The 25,093-nt window shown below is 43.9% G+C and overlaps 1 protein-coding gene across 1 annotated transcript; it reads left to right on the top strand.

Moving 5' to 3' along the window:
- Positions 1 to 1,024: 1,024 nt before the first annotated feature.
- Positions 1,025 to 23,992, top strand: RND3 (Rho family GTPase 3). The gene is made up of 5 exons (XM_079989402.1): positions 1,025 to 1,391; positions 2,046 to 2,133; positions 14,776 to 14,885; positions 18,255 to 18,389; positions 22,014 to 23,992. The coding sequence occupies exons 1-5, from the start codon at positions 1,242 to 1,244 to the stop codon at positions 22,263 to 22,265; spliced, it is 735 nt and encodes a 244-aa protein (XP_079845528.1). The 5' UTR covers positions 1,025 to 1,241; the 3' UTR covers positions 22,266 to 23,992.
- The last annotated feature ends 1,101 nt before the right edge of the window (positions 23,993 to 25,093 follow it).

Here is a 25,093-nt window from a genome sequence, read left to right as displayed (position 1 = left end):
ACCCTAGGTCAACTGGGGAAGAGTTGCACTCCTAGTTCATCAGCATTTTTCTGAAACACCCTCCTCACTATAAGGATGTGGCTTGGCTGCATGTATGTACATTTCAGCACATGAGTCTCTTTCCAAAGTGGTTTACCCCAACACCCTGATTCCAATGAAAACCCCACTTTGCTTCAAAGCCTTCCATGTGCAGCCCTGAGCGTAGCTGCCCTCCACCCCACCCCCAATCAAGCAAATAAATAAAAATACTTAACTGACCAATCTCGCCACAGATACCTTGGTTCAGCTGCTTTTGGGTGAGGAAAAGGAGCATACTGGTAGGGTAAATTTAATTAGTTAATTAATTGCATACACCCACAGACATTAATACCTGCATTAAAGTGTTGCTGGGGTCTGGAGTGTCATGTCCGGGCCCCTAGACAGGAGAGGAGTGGGGGGTGGGGGAGAGGGAGGGAGGGAGAGAGAGATAGTGTGTGTCTGCAGTTGCTCACTGGTGAGTATGGGGCAGGCATGCACTCTGCACGCGACCAGAGGCACGTTGCCTCGCGCCTGCTTCTCCCATCCCTGGGCTCAGTCCTGCGACTGAAAAAGGAAAAAAAAAAAAAGATTTTTGCCGGGGCTGAGCTTTGCCACAAAATGCCGTTAAGTTAAGCCCAGGAGTAAAAAAAAATAAGGCTATCGATTCTACTACACCTCCTTGAAAGTGTCTGTCTCAAGGAACGCGATCGAGCGAGTTTCGTGGCCAAAACATCCTCTCGCCCTTCCTTCGGGTTCCTAAGCAGCAGTAGCAGCAGCTCAAACAAACCGAAGCTGCTTCCTCCTTCCTTGTGCGGAGACCTCCCTCCGCTTGCTCCGGGTGGCTTTTCTCCCCTAGAGGGCGCGTCGCAGCCGGCCGAAGGCGCCTCCTTGGCCGCGCTTTGCAGGCTCCATAAAAGGACAAGAGGCGGATCGCTTACTTTCTCTCCTTGAGCTCCGGATTGGAAGGCGGCGGGGCATATAAATCCGGGCAGGGCGGAGTGAAACAAAGCAGTTTGCAAGCAGCCGGACCTGCTAGGAGGGAAGGAAGAACTTTAGAGGGGGCGGCGGAGGCGGCGGCGGCAGGGGAGAGAGAGAAAGGACTTGTCGAGCGCACGGCAGCGAACCGCGCGGTTTCTTCTGCTTTTCTTGGTTTCTGCTCCCCATCCTGCCATTTCGTTGGTTTTGTTTGAGAGAAGACGGGGGGAAGGGCTAAGGACACCTCAATGAAGGAAAGAAGAGCCAGCCAGAAATTATCCAGCAAATCGATCATGGATCCTAATCAAAACGTGAAGTGCAAGATAGTCGTGGTTGGGGATACCCAGTGCGGAAAGACGGCTCTGCTGCACGTCTTTGCCAAGGACTGCTTCCCGGAGGTACGTGTGGACCCGCTTGTCCGAGTTCTAGGAATTTAGCGCTACGTGGTTCTTTTACGAAGAGGAGCGCTGTGATTTCTTTTTGGTTAAAGTTAACTTTCAGCGCTATCTGTTAAATCTGTGGGAAGCCAATTTAAAGCGGGTGAGACCGTTTTCACAGAAGAGATCCCCAGGAATCACTAAAAATAAAGCATCTTTAAGACGACCTCTCTCTTTCGTGCCCTATTATGAGCCACGCGTGGAATGCGGGATAGAACTCGAACGTTCTTTCTGCGTTCGAATTAGAGACCCATTCACTGAGGCAGTGCCGGTTCAAGCCTCGCGCCCAGTGGTGGTGGAGGGAAGCTCTTAGATCTCTCCATATTTTATAGGTCGTGGGTTTCAGCGTCGCGCTGGAATTCACGAGCCCATCCCGCTGGTGTAAGTTGCCTGTTTTCAAACGCTTTGTTGGTTTTCAGTGAAAACGGTCTAATCCCTCAGTAGTTAGGAAATGGTTAAACAATTAAGAAGGGTGAGGGGCCAATTTAGGCTGAAATCTCTGTAGTCTCTCCCCGCCCCCCCATTGAATTTACAAGAAAGATGTGTTTGATACGCGGTGCAAACTTTCAAGAGATGGTAATCTACTATTTGTGTTTTCTCCCTTTCCTTGCCCAGAACTACGTCCCCACCGTGTTTGAGAATTACACGGCCAGTTTTGAAATAGACACACAAAGGATAGAACTCAGTCTCTGGGATACTTCTGGTAAGGGATTTTCTTGCTCGCAGGAATGCCTGTTCTGTTTCCATGCCATTCTGGTGACTCACATTGGTTTGTATATAATTACAAGCCATTGCTGTAGCCTCTGTTGTTAACACCCTGCAGATGATGTAACTACTTGCCTTTTAGTTTTTTTATTTTACTTTAATGGACTTTAATGCAACCTGACTCCTTTCCCTCCCTGCCCCCTCTTTTTAATTGCAACGATTTCTGCATTGTGGTGAGACTGAGACAATCGGGTTTACCTAACTCCCCTTCCCGGCTTGACTCTATAAAGGTTCTTGGGATAATTAACTGAACAGATGGGAGAGGGTTATTATGGCCTATCATGAGCCTTTCATTTTAATATTTGTCGCCGCTGCTGCGAAAACCAGCATGTGTTCTCCTTTTGGTAATATGTGATTATACAGAAACAAGGAGCTTAGCAGCTACACAAATGCCTAAGTGTGAGAGGATGTTTTCCTTGCTGAGCCGTGTCCTCGCTCCTCCTCAGGATGTGCTTCTAAGTGTTCCAAATATCCCCCCCAAAACACCATGCATAGGAAGCCTTCAACTGAGCATAATGAGAAGTAAAGCTACTCATTGGAAGTGTTTGGCTGTAAAACCAGCAGGGGGTGAGAAAGCTTCTGAAGACATGGAAGTTAAGTGAGTGAGAAAGAAAAACTGAAGTTTGGTAGTGGTTGTGATGTTCATTGATTATGTTGCCTGTTTGTAGGTACAGTAGGTATAGGAGACTAGCAGCAGATGAAGTGTCTTAATACCAGACCATTGGTTGATTTCTCAGTATTGTCTACACCAGTGTTTCCCAAACTCTTGTCTCCAGCTGCTTTTGGACTACAATTCTCATCTTCCCTGAGCACTGGTCTTGCTAGTTAGGGATGATGGATTTCCAGCTGCTTTGGATTACAACTCTCAAGTTTGGGAAACACTGGTCTACATTGACTAACAGGAGCTCCTGGGGGTTTTCAGGCAAGAGTCCTTCCTGGAGACAACAAGGATTGAACCTGGAACCTTCTGCCTGCAAAGGCTGTCCTCTGTTGCTCAGTTTCCCAAGTCTTGTTTGATTAAAGAAAGCAGTGTTCTTCTACTATTACTCCTGTACCATGCTACTCACCTCCTTTCCAAATTGACGGCTGGCCACATAGTTCAAGTCATTATTGCCTTTCCTATAAGAGTCACAGCCACTGTCTTGTAGAACCTTGATTTGGGGGGAAATGAAGAAAAAGTACAACTTGCTTGGATCAGCTAAGAAATCCAGTTTTGAGGGACAAATGTTCATTTTCTTCTATAGCAGTTGTGGCCAAGTTTCATAATCTTGGGAACCACTCTAGAGTGGTTTTTCCCAGCCTCGGGTACCCAGATATTGTTGCACAGCAATTCTCATCATCCCTGACCACTGGGCCATGCTGCCTTGTGCTGACTGGAGCTGTAGTCCAAGGTTGGGAAAAGCTAGTATAGAGGCTGGCTCCATAATAATAAAGTTAGCCCCATTTAGTAGCATGAGCCTCCTTTGTGGAGAATAACATTTAAGCATGGCATTACATGGAACAGAGGTCACTAACATGGTGCCCTTCACACATTGCTGGACTCCAACTCCTGCCATCGCCAGCCAGCATGGCCAATGGTCAGGGATGATGAATCCAGCAGAATCCACAGGTCACCATGTTGGCTGCTCCTGACATAAAAGGTAAAGGTAAAGGTACCCCTGCCCATACAGGCCAGTCTTGACAGACTCTGGGGTTGTGCGCCCATCTCACTTAAGAGGCCAGGGGCCAGCGCTGTCCGGAGACACTTCCGGGTCATGTGGCCAGCGTGACATCGCTGCTCTGGCGAGCCAGAGTCGCACATGGAAACGCCGTTTACCTTCCCGCTGGTAAGCGGTCCCTATTTATCTACTTGCACCCGGAGGTGCTTTCGAACTGCTAGGTTGGCAGGCGCTGGGACCGAGCAGCGGGAGCGCACCCCGCCGCAGGGATTCGAACCGCCGACCTTTCGATCGGCAAGTCCTAGGCGCTGAGGCTTTAACCCACAGCGCCACCTGCGTCCCTTGCTCCTGACATAGCGCATCCAAAAGGGAGCTTTTTTGCACCTTTTTACAACTTGGAAAGGTTCTTGGTAGGGTCACCAAGATTATAATGGCCTTGGAGCCATATCTAGGATGCCAGTTGGCCTTCCCTGTTCCAAAGGATGCTAGTTCTGGGCTGTGCTTGGTTTATGGTGGAAATGAGTGTATGGGAGTCATCGTAGCCAGTATCTTCTGAAGTTAAGATGGGGAACATGTGGTCCTCCAGATGTTGTTGGACTACAGTTCCATCATTGCTGGTTGTTGGCCATGCTGGCTGGAGCTGGTGTTGGTTGGAGTCAGTCCAGCAACATCTGGAGGGCTGCACTTTCCCCATCTGTTCTCTAAAGACTTTTGGGGGGAGGACTTGGAGCATATAGTAGGTTCTTCCAAAGAGCACGCTTTTTCTCTTAAGGACATAATTTCCTATTCTTGTGCTAGTTTATATGAAATGTGTTAAGTTTTTTGGGTTTTTTAAGTTCCTGCAGAGATAATCCATTTGCAGAGATGAGGGCTATAAAGCACCGTGCTTAATGGGGGAGAGTTAAAATCATCTTTGTTCGCTGGCGTTTATGACAGATTAAAGAACACTCTGTGGCAGAGTGCAAGAGGGCGACCAAGGAGAGGGAGACAAAGGAATGTACAGGGTGCTGAGAGCAGCTAGCAAGGGAATGTGAGCGCTGTCTCTTGTCACCAAATGCAGGAAGAGAGCAGACCACCCAACCTAGAAGCCATCCATCCCAGGGCAGAGAAGCAAAATGGAGCTGGAGAAGATACCCCCTACACACACACACTTTTCACAGTAGAATGAAAAGCGCAGTTGAATTACTTAATGGCTTTTGCAGTAACTTCAAGAAGTGGACAAGATTTATTTTATTTTACTTGCCTGCCAGTAGCAAGAGCCTAAGCACAAAATCTGCTTGTGGCACACAAAGGGGTGTCCTGTGAGGAAGGCACGTCGAAGGCGATAAAAGGCTGAAGTGGCAAGACTCTGCTTGTCTTGTAAATCTGGCAACACTTGTACAGCTCTTTTGAAGAAACCACAGCTAAGCTCTTTCTGCCTTAGCAGCCTTAACACGAACATTACTGCTGTTGGCATCACTGGAATGCATGCTTCCAGATGTGGATGACAGCTGTGAAGGCTGGCAGTTCTGGTTCTTTTTCATTTTCTCTCTCTCCTACAGGGGAATGCTTGCTGCCTTTTTCACTCTTCTGTGATAAAGCCAAATTAAATTCTCTCTTCCCTCCCCCCTGCCTCCCATCTCCTTAGTAGGAGAATGAACATGAAATGAAGAGGGAGCAGCAGAGGAATTAGAAGGGGGAGGGGGAATTTATCTCATCTGCAATACTTTATTTCTTAAATATATTTTTTGTGCATGAGGACTACCATTAATCTTTGCTTTTTGTATCTTGCATAATGGTCAGAAAGTAAAGTCCCATTGAACTCAATGAGACTTACTCTATGTGAATATGTATGGGATTAGACTGCCATTGACATTTGCTTGCTCATTCCTTCAGACGTTTGCCACTGGGACTTACCGGTACTCAAAGTGGATTCTTCTGCCTATTCCAAACTTAGTTATTTATTATTACATTTATATTCCACTTTTCCAACAAGGGTTGGTTCTATCTCTCTATTTTATCCTGACAGCAACCCTGTGAGGAAGGTTAGATGGACTGACATTGACTAACCCAACATCACCCAAATGGATGAGTGGAGATTTGAACCCTAGCTTCCCTGGTCCTAGTCTAACACACTAACCACCACAGCATACTGGCTCCGGGATTCTTTCTTCCTGGGCTTAACATGGACCAAGGCATAGCCTCACATTCTAGACAGGATATGAAAATTGATTCAAAGAGGCCTTCAATATATTAGTTTGGTATTTTACAGACACTTCTTAATGATCTGTGATTCAGTGTATTGGTTATTTATCAAAATACAGATTTGGACACCTAGTTATCTGGGCCTCAGATCTTATGATCTGCCATCTCTGAGTTTGTTTCCTGGTTGTAGATTGTTTAGATAAGATCAGCTGTAATTGAGTTGGAATTATTACTGTATGACAGTTTCTTAACCCTTTTTAAAAGACAGCTCTTATTAGTCTAAGCCAAGATCTGGGCTTGGCCTCAACAGTCCTCATTTTCCAGTATGGTGTCATAGCTTAAGTAGGTCAGATCTGCAACAGCTGAGTTGGTTGCAGGGGTTAATGATGAGCAATATAGTGTGATATTTTCCTATCAAAGACAACTGGGGACAACTGTATTGGAAGAGCAAAATAGGGTAAAACAACTAAGCTATTCTAGATGGTCTGTCTGGAAGGATTTGCATTATTTAAAGTTTTGGCAGCACTCTTGCAATGCTTTTATAGAGCAATGGGACAAAATAAGATAATTTAAACACATGAAAGATAATATTGGAAATCCTACAGTTTAGTGACTACAGAATGTCTCTACCGTAGAATAAGCACACACAGAAATATTGACCCACATTTAATGATACCACTTAGGAAATGCTATTTTTTTAAGATGCCAGTTTAATCTGATAGTGGTATTCCCAAGACATTTCCATATAAGTTTATTAGTCTCCAGTGTTAACCCCGTTAAACAAGTATATCTCCTTTAAATCATCTTGCATGAACATTTCTGAATGTTTAGTGTTTCCCATTAACTGAAGTTAATTGCTGTTTGACTTTAAATGCATCCATTTGGAGAAGTAATTCTGGTCTTACTGTAACTGAGGTCAACAGCAAAGATCCAGAAATCAGTAAACAAAGATGAAAATCTCTTTAGGCTTTGCCCTAAACAGCTGAATGGCAATCCATAGACTCCTTCCCCCAGAGCAGCGTTTTCCAACTTTGGGTCTCTAGATGTTGTTGGACTACAACTCCCATCATTTCCTAGCCAGCATCCTAGTCATGGATGATGGGACTTGTACTTCAAGAACATCTGGGGGTCCAAGGTGGAGAGAGGCTGCTCAGAGAGTCAACTCTGTGGAAGCTGTGATATCATTCTGGGTCTATCCCAGCTAAAATAGACAGGCGTCACTGAAGCTGCAAGTTGCAATAAGTTGAATGGTTTGCTCTAGCCTTCGTCAACCTGGTGCCCTTCAGATCCTTTGGGAGTTAGTCCAAGGCTGGTTTACAGCATGGTGACCACATTTTTAACAAGAATGCCACACATTCTGAGAGTTTGCTACTCTGTAGTATGTTTGCAGTCTCCAGCAGCTTGTTTAACTTCTAGTTTATCAAGCTGGGGAGCAGGCAGTGTTCGAAAGTCTGGTAGAAATGCAAGCACACATCTCTTTGCCATAGCCAGGCCTAGGGTCCTTTCTGCAATAGGGTCCATTTTTGTGTCACACTCTTGCTGCCTGTGCCCTTATGGCACAGATGGATCACTTATGGAATACAAAACGATACCTACAAAATCTAACAATGACTTTGCAAGATGTTTTCATTCTGTACCCCTGAAATATCTTGACTTTTCCTGGGGAGGGTATACTGGTATTAAATCTTTAGATGGAGAAATATTTGAGCATTGCACATTAAAGCAATTGGACTGGTTATGTATCTGATTTCCACCCTTTCCCCCCTTCACAGCAGCTGTGGAATAATTTGCAGAAAATCATATATAATTCCGTAGTCTTATTATATGGCATGCAGTAGCAGTAAATGAGCTCATTTTTTAACAAGATCATTTCAGAATAATGTTTGGCCACTCATAGCTTCTTCAGATCCTGTCTAATGGAATCCATAAAGACAATTTACCTGTGTCTAGCTTCTGCTGAATATCCTATCAAAGCTGAAACACATATTTTATCTTCCCTCATTAAAATTTGACTCTCTTACATAATTCAAATTTCATGGGTGCACCATAAAACCATGAAGCAGTTGCAGCCATCTTATGGGCTCAATTATATATCCCAAATACTTCATGAATTGCAGAATATCAAGGAAAGCTGAAAATGTGGACTTGGGATGAACGTTCTCAACAAGAGTATCAAAGAGTGGCACAGATTCCCAATGAGTTGAGCTTGCTGTAGTTCTGAGGCTCACTGTGTGTCTTTCACTCTATATAGATCAGACAAAACTGTCTGATCCCCTGAAGAGTTCTGTATAAGTTCCATAATGTTGGTGTACCTCATAAAGAGGGTGCTTATTATTGACAAATGAATTCAACCCTGAATTGCATTCTTCCTCTTGTGGCCTTTAGTAACTGGTTACTCAGTTACCCTGAATCCAGTATTCCTTAGCTGGAAATTACTAGGATTTAACTTTAAAACTTTCATGGAGTCAGTTGTTGGAATGTGAGAAGCCTTACTTAAGAGATGGGTATCCTGTGGTCCTCCAGATTTTTTTAGGTTCCAGCTCCCAACATCCCTGATTATGGGCCATGTTGGCTGGGGCTGCTGAACAATGGAGTCCAACAACCTTTGGAGGGTAACAGATTCCCCATCCCTGCCTTACTTTGTAAAACATATACCTTCTACTTAGGGAGAGCGACTTCCAAGCACTTTGAATTTAACTTGTAAACTTCAGAGATGAACATGCAAACTGATAACTTGGTCAGCTTAGGACATTGGTATGGGACATGTTGAGGCAGTCTTTCACCCCAGGGTCATGGGCAGATATCTGACACAAAGATCAACCACAAGTTACTGCTGGCTGTCAGTAAGTCTGATCTGACATTCGTCTGTAACAAATGGTAGTGGCAGACTTTTCTACTGTTCTAAGTGATAGTGTGATATTTCAACCTCTCTCATCATCAAAATCATTGCCGTAATCAACCCAAAGCCTGCATGAGGGGAAAAACACCAAGGAATCCTTGGAGTTGTAGTTTGTGGATCCTAAAAAGTGTTAGAGATTATTAGTCCCCACATAGAACAACAGTTTACAGAGCCCTGGCAGATGGGGAATTTATTGTTAGCAAACAAGAAGTCTGTACTTTGAACAGAGATCACATCAGACATGATGCAATAGAATTACTCAGTGAAAAGCCACATAAACTTAAGCCAAAACTTTAGGTTATGCTGAGTCGGCATGTCCTTTTGAGCCTGGTATCGCCACCAACTTACCAAGCAGTGTGGACAATCTTTACTTCCAAAGCTCCATTTTGACAGGAGATCTTGTGCCTCCTTTGTGGTCCTTGGCTTCCTTTTGGCAACTTTCATGCAAGGTGTAATGGCAGAGTTTTGCTCATCTCCTATCTTGTTATGGGATTATAAACTGCATTTTTTTAGCGTTTAGCTGCTTTAAATGTCCACATGGAGTCAGGCAAATATATACTTTTACACAAGTGGCACAGGCTTACTTTGAAGCATACTTTTAGAGTCAAAATCCTATCATGGCATTCCTGTTGCTCTTGTGGGCTTCCTATTGACATCTGATTGGTCATTGTGAAGACAGAATGCTGGACTAGGTAGGACTTTGTTCTGAACCAGCGGGACTGTTACCATGTTCTTATGAAACTATACTCACAGTTCCTGCAAATTTAGAGGTGGCTAGAAATCAGCCTTCCCTAACCTGGTGTCCTCCAGTGTTTTGGATTCCCAATTCCCAGGGATGGTATGGGTTATAGTCGCAACAACATCTGGAGGGCACCAGGTTGCAGAAGGATGAAAAAGGTATGTGTGTGTGGTATACATTTCACAAAATCTGGATCTGAAGCTTTGTTGGAGTCACAGTGATTTTGTCAATCTGCTCATTTTCTTTAGTTGAGCATGGTTTCGCATTTTCTGAGACCATCTTGGAGAAAGATTGAACAGAGTATGCTATTGAGCTGCCTTGAAAAGGGTCTGTTTAGACTTGACATGCATTCCCAAGATTCCTCAGGCTCTGAGGATTTTGTTCTGGTAAGGAGATTGGAATGATGAAATGCCCTATTGAATTCTATCTCTCGGCTTTTGTTCTGAGTGGCTGTCTTCTTTGGGCATTGATAAAGGATCCCACTATTGCTTGTTTGAAAGAAGAGAGAAAACACATTTCTTGTGAAGCATCTGAATTCTGCACACTCTCGAAGGATGCACTTAAAGCCTCCCATTCATTCCCTTGCATTCTTTCCCAGAGAAGAATGGCAGCTTGTCTTGTTTATGTGAAAGCTTCATATACTTGTCTTAGCATGCTGCATTGTAATAACAGGAAATTTTTGTCCATAGTAAGTGTAATCACAGATCCGACTGGTATAAGTGCATGCCATACGTATGCATGTACATATATGGTGCGATAGACCTCTTGAGGAGTGGTGACTGAGCACTTAGGTATGTGTCTAAGGAATTTTTTTTCCTGGGTGAGGCTCTTCACTCTTCTCTTGAGCAAGCAACGTCTCTGTCCAAATTTTAATGATCCTTAAAAGCAAATGCCTTATCCTGCCCATACCTGTTTGAGAATATTCTGATGAGAAAGGAGGGTGGCAACTATGCCTAGAGCTAAGTGATATCTGTGGGTGGAAATTGCAATGTGATCTACACCTGCCTAACACTTTGAAATTAGTAGAGGTCATCTAGCACATGGAATGCTGCACCAGGGGCCAATCTGGTGCAATAGATAGAGCACTAGAGCTGAAAGAATTGCTTTAAAATCTCTGCTTCCCATGAAATTCTTTGGTTGACTTTAGGAGATTCATAAGAACAGGAATTAGGGGACCTGAGTCCCTCCAGATATGGTTGGACTATAGGTCATCTTCACTCTGGCCCATTGGCCATGATGGCTGGGACTGATGAGAATTGGAGTCTAACAACAACTGGAGAGCCACAGATTCCCCAACACCTTATATATGTGGGAACATAAGCTGCATCAGACCAAGATCCATCAGGTCTTTGGGAAACTCGCAACCCAAAGACAAAAGCTTGTAGTCTGTCCTCACCCCTGTATCTGGAATTGAGGAGTGCATGGAGGTTTCAGTTAGTTACTTATTAAGTCATTGATAGTGGATCAGGTGACAGGAAATAGCACCTCTCCAGCCTGAAAAATCAGATAGCCAGTGCCAGTCAGAGTAACCAATGCCTGGCTAGACAGACAAATCATCTCATGTCCTCATGGATAATGTCCACTTCCCTTTTCCCAATAGTAGCCTCATCAGTAGTAATCCTCATGGGGGTTTGTAAAGATTAAGAACTCAAAAAATAAAATAAAATTAGCTTCCATAGATAGGTGTGGGCAGATGGACTTCTGCATGTTTTGCAAGAATACCTTACGTCAGGGGTAGCCAACACAGTGTTTTTCAGACATGGTTGAACTACAACCTCCATCCTCTCACCCCATTGGCCTTGCTGATGGGAATTGGAGTCCAATAACGTCAGGCTGCTACCTCTGCAGTACAGCTGTCACTTGGCAGTACTGCCCCAGTAATAAAATGGACCCATGCCCATTAGTTCCCTGAGAAAGTATGCCTTTACCGGTGTTGTCCAAACTGCAGCCTGACAAATGTTGGCTCTTGGGACCCAGCCCAAAGGTTAATGGCTGCTTGCAGAACCGATAAGAGAGGCTGTTTCACCCATTGCCCATGCCTGCTTTGACAAGGCACATGAAATCAGATATTGTGCTAGGAAAAAGGAAATCTCCACTTCCTGCAGAGGTTTAAATAGCCTGTTGCACGTTTAACTCTTGTGCTGAGAGATGAGCGTTACGATAGGTTTCTGACGCACTGAAGCTATCAGTAGCAATGCACAGGCATGTGATTCGAGGCTGTGGAGAATCTGGAGGAAACTTTCAGATTGAGCAGGCCACCTTCTGTTTGCCAAGGCTTCAGCCCATATGTTCCTGTTTGCTTCAAAAGTAGCATTCCTCAAATTCTTTCCTTGTGGTCTTTAGCTGCCCAGCTGGTCTGTTTTTTGAGATGAGTTCCTTTTGCTGTTTACCTTACTACACCCTGAAACAGCAGGAGCTTCTTTTGCCAGGAGGAGGAACCTGCACACAAGCGTCTTTCTAATACGATTGCATCGTACAGCCCTTGAAAGCACTGTTTTCATTTCATCCATTTAAATCCCGGAGATTTTGAATACAACCAGCTTCCCCAACTCCAGTGGATGAACCTGACCTAACACATCTAATGTGTTTCCAATAATCCTGTACATAAATAGTAAACTCCCTTCTCCCAAGTGTGGATTCTTGTGCAACCAAAATGGGCAGCACCTCACAGGAGTGGCTGGTTATGGGGAATTCCAAAGGTGGGAGAAGTACAAAAAAGTGTGTGGGAACCCTCAGTAATAGTCCAGTGAGGACAGAGCATGCTCAGTGGTTGTGGAACAGTGACTTTTCAGAGGGAAAAACTGGGCGGGGGGGGGGAATCTTCTTTGGCGATCACTTATAGCCAAGTAAGATTCTTCAATTTGAGTGCTCGTAGGCCAGTGTTTCCCAGTTGTCGGTGTTTATACTACATTTTATAAGATTTGCCTTGGGAGAGTCTTTGAACCTCTTTTGTTGACCACCAGCATTACGCCTTCCATCTTTAAGTTCGGAATAGAGTAGTTGCTTTGGAAGACGATAATCAGGCATCCACACAACATGACCGGTCCAACAAAGTTGATGTTGAAGAATCATTGCTTCAACACTGGTGATCTTTGCTTCTTCCAGTACACTGGCATTAGTTCACCTGCCTTCCCAGGTGATGTGTAATAGCACATCCTGGAAGATGACATTGTTGGCAGGAGCATTTTACGCGGTTGCATGTCCCACCTGAAATGTTGATAAGTTTGAATTCTATTCCTCTGGATTCCTGGGAGAGAGCTCTTGGTCATTTAAAATAAGCCATAGAGTTCCTTAAGAGATGGCCTGTTTCAGCAAGCTCTTTTGCCTTGCCGGAAGCTGCCAAAAAGGCAGTGGTGCTCAACGTAAATACCAAAAGAGAAATCCCCTCTAATTAGCTGTTACAGGTGCGGATGATGTTCCTGATGTAATATATTCAGAGGATATTAATAATTACATATAAATGCATTTTGCCAGACACCATGGGACCTATGTGGGCTGTGGCTGTGCGTAACAGTGATGACTTATTTATACTGAGTCTCCGCAGTGTTTGACACACCGAGCTGAATGTGGCCCTGATATCAGTGGTTGCTGGTCGAGATTCTTCTCTGCAAGTGAATTATAAGTTGCCGGGGAGCAACAGCAGGACCGTGTGGGCTTCCCAGAGGCATCTGCTTGGACACTGTGGGAAACAGGATATTGAATGAGATGGACCACTGGCTTGATCCAGAAGAGGTCATCCTGGGATTAAAGGGATCGCGACCCTTTAAGTTCCAGGCAGGCAGCACAAATAGGAGGCTTATTAAGCCATGGTGACCGCAGTGTATGGTTGACTTGTTGAGTCAGAGGCTGTGCAAACCTGTCTGTGCACTCCTACAACTATGCAAACAGCTCAAGGCAGGGAAAGGCATTTTTTCCTCAGGAGGGACCAATCTCCAGGTGTGTTGCCTTGTGTTGTTGCCTAGATGCAGGTAGTTAACCCTTGACAAGATCTCCCAATTATGCGGGTAGCAGTGTGGCTCTTCATAGCAAATGCAACTACTATTTTTCCTTGCATACATCTTTTCCCTTTGCTGAAGGTGATAGATTACTGGTCTTAGTTACTATTGAAAGTGGTTGGGTAAAAACTAGCATTTTGCAGGAAGCACATCTGCCGTGACTTGGAATGAACCTAATCACATGTGCAGGTCCAACACCCAAGCAGCTTCTGAAAGGTTCTGGGATAACAACTGGGCCTAATTTACATCTGTAGCTACTGATACAAAAATTAGGCATGATGTCGTATTGCCATAGTCCTTCTAAATCAGTTGTGGGAAAGATTTCACCCTCTAGATGTTTCTGAACTACAGCTCCCATTGGCACCAGCAGGCATGGCCAATGGCCAGGAATGATGGGAGATGTAGTTTAGCAAAATCTGGCAGGCCAAAGGTTATCCACACCTGTTCTAAATGGAATAAGAAAGCACTGTTTAAAAAAGAGATTTTACTAGGTGACCTTGGCTCCAAGTTAGGAGACTGGGGAGCCTGATTTTCTAGCCATATTATGCATTAATAATCCAAGCTCATCAGAAGAGTTTCAGATTGTTTTGACCTTTGAATGGAAGCTCAGAACTGCATCTGTGTAACTCATTCCTAAGCAGCAGCTCAACATGTGCATCCATCACTGCTGCAAGGATTGGCCAGTAGAAAGCCTTACATCAGTATGGGAAAGGTCTGCATGGTCATGGTTTGACACGCGTGGTGATCTGCTGTACCAAGCTTTATGGCAGCCACCACAAAGATGGTGCTGATTTGTTTGAAGCTGACCTAAATTAACAATAACCTACTGAGGATATGGAGGCAGTGGAAGACAGAAGTGCCTGGCGTGCTCTGGTCCATGGGGTCACGAAGAGTCGAACATGACTAAACGACTAAACAACAACAACAACACTGAGGATATGGAGCACTCTTGATTCTGGCGGGTGGCGAGATCTTGAAAAAGTGGGGTGAGGAAGCAAAGGGAAATATAGCAGAGGGATGGATGGAACGCTTAGGGTGCGTCATTTAACTGTGTATACATAATGTTTCTTTTCCGCCCATAACATGATCTCACTTATTTCAACAGGGTCTCCTTACTATGATAACGTCCGCCCACTTTCCTACCCAGATTCCGATGCCGTCTTAATTTGTTTTGACATAAGCCGTCCAGAAACACTTGACAGTGTGTTGAAAAAGGTAAGTGATGGAAAATAACTCTAAATGTATATGCAGAGCTAGGATATGTCACTGCTGCCATCTGCATATATGATCTTGAAGTGTAAAAGCCAGGCTGATTATTGCCGCACTCCCAAGTATTATGCAAACCAACTGAGAGGCTAAAAAATATTAGTCCATTGCTCCCCCAGGTTTCAAGTGTGTTGGCCCAGGCAAGTGTCGATCATGGGGTAAAGGTGGCTTTCACTTGGAAATCCTCTAAGGTTTAGATTCAAATCCTATAGCCTGCTGCACTGAGGGGGATTTGGGCTCTAGTACCTTGCGAAGGAACTCTTAGCTCAGTGGGGCAGCATGTGCTTTCCTTGAAGAAGGTCTCTTGATTCAATTCCTAATTATAGACTTTTGGCAGGAGTGGAGAAACTGCAGCCTTGCACATGTTGAATTCTTAGCACTCATCCTCCCTGACAGTTGGCCATGCTGGCCAATGCTGATGAGATTTGGAGCCCAATTACATCTTGATGGCTTATAGGTTTCCCATCCCTGACACTCAGTTATATTAACTCCCTGGCCAATGGTATTTGGATAGGTACTGCAATCAGAGTAGACAATATATAGGGCCAGAATGGGGAACCAGTGACTTTCCAGATGGACTCCTAATGCCCATCGGTTCCAGCCGGCATGGCCAACAGTTAGGTATGATAAGAGTTATAATCTACAGCATCTACAGGTCCACAGGTTCCCTATCCCTGATAAGTAGTTGGGTGGAATCCAATCAGTTTACTTTGCAGCTTCATAGTTGAATGTATATTGACAGGATGCACAATTATTGGCATACTGTTTTGATCAATGTAATTAGTATTCATGCACTTAGCAAGTGAAAAGAGCCAATATCCGCATGATCCTTGTTCAGCCACACAAGGAAAAGATCTCTGGTCCAGACCTAATTCCTAGAGTCAGACTAGAGGCCAATTCTTCTTTGGTGTGCCACAGTATGAAGACTCTCTCTTTTATATTTTGCTGCATACTTCTTAAAGGCATGCGCCCTTCCTTCTGATGCAACTTCCCCTTGAAAATGAAAGAAGAACCAGAGTTTGAATTGTTCAGTAGTCATGAGTGAGCCAATCCTTGCTGATTTTGATTTAATTAGGAGGATATCCACCAGAAGCTCAAAAGTGATATATACATATATACTTCCTCTGAGATAGTATGTTTCTCAATACCACTTGGTGGGAATTGCAGTGTTGTTGCACTTAGGTCCTGCTTGCATTCTTCCCATAGGCATCTGGTTGGCCACTGTGAGAACAGGATGCTGGACTAGCTGGGTCTTTCATCTGATCCAAAAGGGCTCTTCGTAGGTTCTTAGTGGATGACCAAGAGGCCATGTGCATAAATGGAGGGGTGCCGTGTGTGGATGAGGCTCAAGTTAGATTGCTGTCAGGAAGAATCTTCAACAGCCCTGGATGCTATCAGACATCACTATTTCCTGGGTTTCTGGAGAAAATGGCTGCCATAATCTTTACTGTTTGCATGAACAAAGTCCTTGGGATTAGCTGGTGCTACCTTGCCTTGGCAAGTTTTGGGGAAGGGAAGGGGTTACATAATCCTCTTCTCCGATAGTGAGAGCTCTTAATTCCCTTTCCACATTTTACTTCCTGCCACTGGTTCAGAGAGGTCAAAACAAACATTACTCATGCCCTGCTTACTGTTGTCATGGCCAACATCAACAAAACTTTGGAATTGAGTTTGTCTGTGTCGAAGGCCTAATATGACCTACAGAGGTGTAGCCCAGTAGACTTAGGAAAGTTGAGAAAAGTTCAGATTCTATGCTAACAGATTGACTCGTGGAGCAACATAAGCAAGTCCCTAGAACTCAGCTTTAGTTACTTCCTACGTCGCAAGTGTATTGCAGTGATTAACTGCTGCGGAACACAACACAACAAACAGTAGTGCTATTGTTGATTTCATGTTGGGGTGCGTCACTGACCCTCAACCTTTCTCAAGGCTCCAAATACATTAATAACTTCAGCCTGCAACAGGAAGCACTTTTGACTTGTAGATTCTCACCTTATGCTTCTGTCGCATCAGTCTTTCCCATATCTTTCCAAAAGGTGTTTGTGGCAGAGTTAGGGTAGATCATGACCCAGTTGTGAGCTGCAGACCATCAGCTGGAGACAGTGGTGTATGCAGAGGGTGCAATTAAGCAAAGTAAGCTGTCGCTAAGTCCCAGTAAATTCATTGGGACTTAAATATAAGTAGCCCTTTGCAAATACTTTCTGTGCAGCTGGGAAACCTGGAAAATGTGGGATTGCACAGAGCTCTTTATACATGTAAATGATATGTGCAAAGACCTTCCCCAGCTTGGTGTCTGTCCTGTAGATGTTTTGATCTACGAAACCCATTTCCTCCAGCTAGTAAGGCCAGTAGATTATGGGTGGGATACAGAGCTTCAACTGGAGGTCAGAAATGGGAGTCCACAGACATTATCTCGTCCCCTCACTCCATGCATTGAAGTGCACATGACTTGAGTGAACGTTAATTCAGTTTTCAATGGTTTGTCCATGATTGTCTATTTTGCTGAGTTGCATTCATTTTTATGCCCTGCAATGTACTTGAATGCTAGAATTCCTGTTTATGTGACCCCCTGGCAATTGTGATGTTTTTACATGCTAGTCCTCTGCACCTGGGGGAAGAACGTAGATGGCATTGTATTCAAGGTTTAAGCTTCACATTTTAAGTACCCTGCAGTATGGACTATATACCATCTGTGTGTATGACATAGGTTAAGACCATATTTTTGATCTAATTATATGCTTCTCCTTTGTTGTAAGACCTGCTTGTAACTTGGCATTTGGGCAGCTGTTTAAACTTGCTTTGAGAAAACTCCCTTGATTATATCTATTCAGTCAGTTGAGTGAATGAGTCATAGGGAGGGAAAATGTAATATATGCTGTGGCAGCTGGCCTATCTGTAGGCAGGTAGGGATGGATGTCCTCATTTTTAAAATAATATTTTATTCCTGGTTTTCATAATACAAGAAATAAACAATAAACCATTTTTTAAAAAAAAAACCAAACAGAAGTATACATAAGCTCAGATGAAGTACATTTTTAAAAACTGAATAAATGCATCAAAAAGTTGGGAGAATTGCAGATTTTGAAGGATTGCTGTACTGGTGTATTTCAAATTAGTTCACTTTAAAATGTGAACCAAACAATTTCTCCCCCGTCTTTCCTATCTGCAGGGAGTGCTACACCAAATGTTTCCTTCTAGTGCTTCACTGTAGTACAGCTGACAACTGAAGCATGATTCTTTAAAGCATCTCATTGCGTTAGATGGCCGCCTCAGTGTTTCTTATGGCAGCAGGATACTAACACTGTACTATTTTTACAGTGGAAAGGTGAAATCCAGGAGTTTTGTCCCAACACCAAGATGCTTCTGGTTGGCTGCAAGTCTGACTTGCGCACGGATGTTAGTACACTAGTAGAGCTGTCCAATCACAGGCAAACACCAGTATCTTATGATCAGGTAAGTGCTATGTCGTGTTTTGCTTGTTAATGAATGATGCACACTTCTGACTTGATTCATTCAAATCCTCCTTGGGGCACAGTGCTGCAAAGAGTGTTGGTTATATTACACCACTTTTCATCACTGCTGGTGATCAGCAGTTGGGATCTGTACTTTTCTTATATCAGGTGCTGTGTGATACTGACTTAAGGGGTTGTAGGTCACTGGTAGAGCCCATGTTTCTTAAGCAAACAGTTCAGTCAGTAGCATCTCCAGCTGAGGCTGGGAAGGGCTTCTCTCTAAAACCCTGCTAAGCCACTGCCAGTAAGTTCAGACCATTCTACCTGGCATCCTGCTCATGTTTATCCACATGTCTTGGACTATAACTCCCATCATACCTGCCCATTGGCCATTCTGGCTGGGGCTGATGGGAGTTGTAGTCTAAGACTTCTGGAGGACACCACGTTGGCACAGCCCAGTGTGGACAATACAAGGCAGCTTCCAATGTTCCTGTGACTCAGTCAAGATGAGGAAAGTGGGTGCCAAGCAGTGCTCGTGTTGTTGCATAGTCCCACTTCATACTTGGTATTGCATCAGGCTGATGGAGAAAGTGCCTCTCCTCATTAGTGGGGAGTCCATAATTCTCCCCAGTAAGGAATAGGGAGCACTAGACACAGCATACCCTGCAGTTTATGCTCCATCCACATTTGTCTGTATTCTGTTCCTCTTCCACCCATTTCCTATGTTGTTCAATCTGGATAACTAAGCCGGCCATAGGTCCACGTGGCTTTAATGTGTTTTGCTCTCTCTCTCTCTCTCTCTCTCTCTCTCTCTCTCTCTCTCTCTGGAGAGGAAGAGTGCAACCTTTGTTTCCTGTTGTATTGGTAAGCAATAAAACAGAACTGCTCTTTTTCTTTGAAAAGAACCACTGCGAGTGTGTATACCTCTTCAAACTTGAAACTGGACATTTATGTAAAAGTAATTGCATGCCTTCCTCTCCCCATGCGATTATGACATGAAAACTACATAGTATTTTGTAAAGCTCCATAAACATCAGTCTTGTGTAAGACCAACAATCTGCCCACTTCTAAGGCACACTTAACTGGAAGAAAATTCCATTGAAATTGGTGAGGCTTACCTCCAAGTAAATTTGGCTGGGTTCTTTTGGGCTTCAGTGTCCCATTTCTTCACAGTGTCTCTGTTTTTGATAGAATTGTCTAGTTGTATAGAATGTTATGGGCTCCCCCCCCCATTTCTTTTTTACATCTCACAAGGATTGTACACTTTAATGTCAAGTGACAACTGGACCGAGGTGGGTCGGGACTGCAGATTTTCTTAGATCTGTCAGCAGCCTTTGATATGGTCAATCATGATCTTCTGGACCACCGCCTTGCCAATGTGGGGGTACAGAGCACAGCCCGACAATGGCCGTGCTCTTATCTCTGGTCGGGGACAGAGGGTGGCACTAGGGAGGGAGATTTTGTTCATGCTTGTTGAAGCTATTGGGTGTTGGGAGTCCAACAGCATTGGAACACCACAGAATAGGCCATCCCTAGAATAGGGACAAGAAAGACCACAGTGTCTTTCTGTTTTGGGTGGTGGCTTCCAAGTGATAGTCATGATTCAAGGCTTTTCTGGTACGTTCCATAGCTGCAAATGTTGGCCTCCAAGGGCTGCATTTTTGTAGATTATAAATAATGTTTTTCTATAATAGCATATGAAGCAGGGTTACTCCTCCATTCTTCTCCTCCTCAGTGGTTTCCAACAAAATGTTTTTGACTTTACTCACTGGGAATTAATTGACTAGTACAATCCAAAACCCTCTGATTGCCACTTCAGTCATTAGCAGACAGGCTGTTTAATTAATGTTGACTGAGTCTCCTATCCCCATTCTCCCCCTCCCTGCCCTCCATTAAAAAGTTTGCACAAGGTTGTGTGTCTGAGGATTGCTTCTGTTGGGGAACTAGTTCAAAATTCCAACTGCTTCTCTGAACATCCAGTAGCCTATGGTTTCTGGAAGTCTTCCAAATCATCTCAGTTTGACAGGATGTAGTACAGTGACAAAGTACACGAGGCGTTTCCTAATGTCAGTGGCAAACCTTTTGTTTGTACAGCCTCAATCTTTAGACAGTCCAAGTTCTAGTTAAGCGGCATTTCCCCCAAAACTCTGGTGCTACACAGGAAATCCCTGTAGCATTTTGTTTTTCTCTTATCCTTGAAAGAGCTTGTATCCAGAACTGCAGTGGGTGACTTCCTTATCTATGCTTTGAAAGCTTTTGGCAATTTTGTGCGGTGGTAAATAGCAAGGTGGGACTAGAATGCTTAATTTGTATGGTAAACAGGGTTCCCATCCCCCAAGTTTAATCCTATTGATTTAGAAAAAGAGTTGAACGTTTTGACTGACAAATAACTTTTCCCTTGATGCACCTGCACCACGTTCTCTAGGCACACGCTTTAATTCTAGCCATGTTTATCTGGAAGTCAGCCCTATTGATTTCAAGGTCAAACTATTCTGTATGCTTGCCTCTGGCATAAAACTGGCCCTGCTTAGGGATGGAACAGATGCCATCTGATGTTTGAAACCCTGCAGCTAGCATAGACTTCTAGTTTCTGAAGGGCTCCAGTCTGTTGCTTTAAGGGAGCTTAGAGACTGAATTCAGTGGGGTCACCTGCTGGCATATGGCTGGATTTTTCTCTTCTGCAACTAGGTGGGGGTTTCTTAAAGTCAACTACTGTAGGTCAGAATCTGAACACATTAAACTATTCAACCTGTGTTCAGGGGGCAGAGGGAGAACGGCAGACACCCGAACCTAAAACTCTATCTGCTGCATAAGCAGTGGTTTGAACCTCAACAGAGAAGGCAAAGTAGCCTCCTTGACAAGTGAAGTCCTTGCAAACTCCTTAACCCACTGAAGGCTAAAGTGTCACAAAGATCTGGTCTGTGTAAGGAGTTGTTGCTGGTCTTGCATTCCCACACATACTATCTCTGCTAGAGGGAATTATTGTCCTCATCTCTGGAAATTTCCAGAGGTGTGAATGACCTTGCATGAGATCTGCTGGTGGGGCGGGTTAGCAGGAACACCAGCCTAGGATTGCTGATGGCCACAAAGACACACCACCAGTACTTGAGACCATTGACCTAAATTTATGAATTGCTGTGGATAGAGAACCCTGGCCTCCATGTGGGTTGGGGCTCGTGGGAATTGGAGCCCAACAACATCTGAAGGGCTCCATGTTGGCTACCTGTGCTTGGGCCTACATGCTCTTTCAGGCCAGAAACAAAAGGGTAAATAGATCAGATATCTTTTTGCAGCTATGCTTGTACTCCTTAGTTCCTTCCTTGTAAGGCTACTTTGTAAGCTGGGGTTGAGGGTGCTTAAATTGAAGATGCTCTTGGTCTCCATGTCCAATGCAGAAAGTCTTTAAAACTGGTATGGCCAATAATCTGCAAGTTCTAGGTTGATTTCTGTATTTATAAGGACAGTGGATTCTCCTCCTTATTTACCTGATGTGTTGCCTTTTGTTTCCTCAAAGCATTATCTCTAAAACAGCATCCCAGAGTAATGATTATATGGCTTGTCTTAGTTCTCTCTGGTTTTCTGTTGATGCCTGTATAATCTAATCTATTCTCCTCTACCTCCACAGGGTGCAAACATGGCCAAGCAGATTGGAGCAGCCACATACATTGAATGTTCAGCCTTGCAGTCAGAAAACAGCGTAAGGGACATTTTCCATGTTGCTACCTTGGCCTGTGTGAACAAAACAAATAAAAATGTTAAGCGGAACAAGTCTCAGAGGGCAACTAAACGAATTTCACACATGCCAGGCCGGCCGGAACTTTCTACAGTCACCACAGATCTGCGAAAGGACAAAGCGAAGAGCTGCACAGTGATGTGAAGGATTTTGTTTCCTTAAATGGAGGTAGCAAGGACAATTGTGTTTGGGTGGGATAGGTGAAGACTCAACGAGAAGTGCCCAGTGAAAATGGTCTCTTGTAAGGGCATGCCAGTGATAAAAGGCGATGATTCACCTTCCCTGGCAAGAAACTGTACTTGGGGAGCTGGTATGTAGAGGAAGCAGTGGGAAGAGATGGATTCTGAAGGGATGTCAATGTTACTTGGATGAAATACCAAATACGAAGGAAACTATGTGAATGTGCTAAAGAAGTGAAAGGATTGGTAGCACCTGAAGAAATGATGTCCTGGAGGATACTTATTTTTAGATCTATTTTTTGAATACCGACTTTGATTTTGATTACAATCTAAAACGTTGCTTAAAAAAAAGAAAGTCAAGATATTCCTATTCCCTTCATTGTGAAGCTTGCCCCTTTGAGACTGTTTGGTTTCCCTCCCCCACCAAAAAAGAGAGAATATGATTGCTTTTCCTCTTGGTTTATGTTAAAAAAATAGGAAAGATAGGTCATCCAGAGGAAAACACTTTATTAAAAGAGGCTTTAAAATCTTTTTTTTTTCCCCAAGGCAACTAGAGAAGGAAGAAATTAAAGAAATCAGTAATAAAATAGCCTTCATAAGCTTCTAATTATATGGAATGAAGCTGAAGAAATATCTGTTAAGAGTAGTTCTCAAACACAGAATCTTCCTCTTCTCCATTGTGACTGTAATGAGAAATTTGATAATGGCCTGAAAGTCAATTTTTTGGATGGCTTCTTCATAAGGCAATTGTATACTGTATGGACGTCCTGTTGCAAGACCTAAACAAATGGTGCTAAGATATAGTTATTAAAAGGTCCTTAATTAGAAAGGAATTTTAGTCTTACTGCCCTCCTAAGCTGCTCCTTGGGTGCGAAGGAGGCCAAACCCAGCACTGTGTAAGGAAATAAGTGCTGCTCTGCTCTATGACTTTTCTACAATTCTATACTGGGTGTTTTTGTTTTTTGTTTCTTTTTTTTATTTCGTTTTTTAAGTTAGCACATGAGCCAACATACCCAATTATGTCTTATTATGATGCATCTCTAAAATGGCTGCATATGGATGACTGTCTCTTATTACACGGTTCTGTTTACTTGTAATGAGCACTCTGAGGAAATAAGGGGAGGAGGAACCTGAAGAACAGCGGAGCCTTTAAGGGGTCCCAAGTGGAAACTGGATATTGCATTAATCCTAAAGGTCTAATGCAAGCATATCCAGACAGTGATCATTAAACATTACTTGTGTGACCCAGATTCTGTCAAATTCCTTTTCACTGACTGATGACTATTGTTACATCCACTAAGCCAATCTTGAAAATAGTTTGCAGATGTTGTTATGCTTTAGCAGACACAGCAGAACTCTGCCGAGGGTGTCTCCAGGACTTGTTGAATGCAAGCATTTTTCTCAAATGCTTCATTTTTGAAGTATTATTTCCACAAAAATTCCAGATATATTGCCACCATAATATGCTTTGGATTGATGCAATGGTATGCTTAAGGCAGTATTAAAAAAAAAAAAAAAAGCTGGCAAGTGCTTTCTGTATTTAAGTATTGTAAAAAGAAAAATAAGTTAACTGTTTCAGCAAGACACCCCTCACTTTTTAACATATGTCCGTCACTTTGTATGTTTGGTTATTGTTTCTGCAGTATTTATTTTTTTCTTTTAAATAAAAAAAATGTTTAGTCGTTGGTAAAATCTCTACTTGTGTGCTGTTCTGTATTGTCCACTGATTGCTTGCATACCTTAGGCTGTAATATAGACCACCCTGAGGATAAGCCTCTCTGAACATGGTGGGACTACTGAGTAAACATGCTTCTACTTGTAAACATACTCAGGACCTGTGCTATTTGTCTAGAAAACAAGGTGCTGGAACTCACCATGAACATCTCCCTTGTTTTCTTATACAGTGGTACCTCAGGTTACATATGCTTCAGGTTACAGGCTCTGCTAACCCAGAAATAGTGCTTCAGGGGACTTCCGGGTTGGCGCCATCGCCGAATGGCGGACTCCCTCCGAGCTCCGGAGGGAGCCTGCTCGGCAGGGGCTGGGTTCTACCGCGCCGGCGACGCGGGGACCCTCAAAAACCATGGGCGCTGAAACCCATGGGCATGGTGACTCGGCGGGCACCGTTTGCGCCCCCCGACCCGCGAAGGAGCCTTTTTAAAGGCTGCGGAGCGGGTGACGGGGTGGTGGTGCTGTGAGTCCTCCGCTTCCCCTGCCGAGCGAAGCCGCATGCCATTCGACGGAGAGCGCTGACTTCTTCCATTGAAAATTTGGTCTTTAAAAGAATAACCCGTGAGTAATTGGAACTTGGATTAAAAAAGGGGAAAAATTCTATTTAAATTCGGAGCGAGCGGGGGAGGTGCAAAAAGGAAGTCAGCCTCCCCCCTGTTGTAGAGGAGCTAAAGCAAAGGATTTGACAACTAAGATCGAGTGTAACCTTTTTTTGATAAAGTTATTAACTTCGCGATGGAAAATTATAAGACTGGGCTGGAGGAGAAAAGTGGAATGTGAATTAAAATGCAACCCCCCCCCAGAAACCCCGGGAGCGATCTGAAAGAGCGCCGGGAGAGGAGAAATAGAGGTTTTGACAGCTGTCAAAGGAGCTGTCAAAGCGGAAGAACAAAAAGAGAACTTTGTTACGAGGACTTTGCTGGTCACATTTGTTACAAATTGGATATAAATTGTTTAAAACAAGGAATAATAAGTTACTTTGACTGTTGGGTGTGATCGGGAAGGAAACTGAGTTACTATAATCCCTCTAGAGGAGCTGTGGGACACTACAAGTATTGTTGG

The sequence above is a fragment of the Podarcis cretensis genome (genome assembly GCF_951804945.1).
Source record: "Podarcis cretensis genome assembly, chromosome: 1".
NCBI lineage: Eukaryota > Metazoa > Chordata > Lepidosauria > Squamata > Lacertidae > Podarcis > Podarcis cretensis.
Note: the sequence above shows the minus strand (reverse complement) of the source record. Positions and strands in the feature narration are given on the sequence as shown.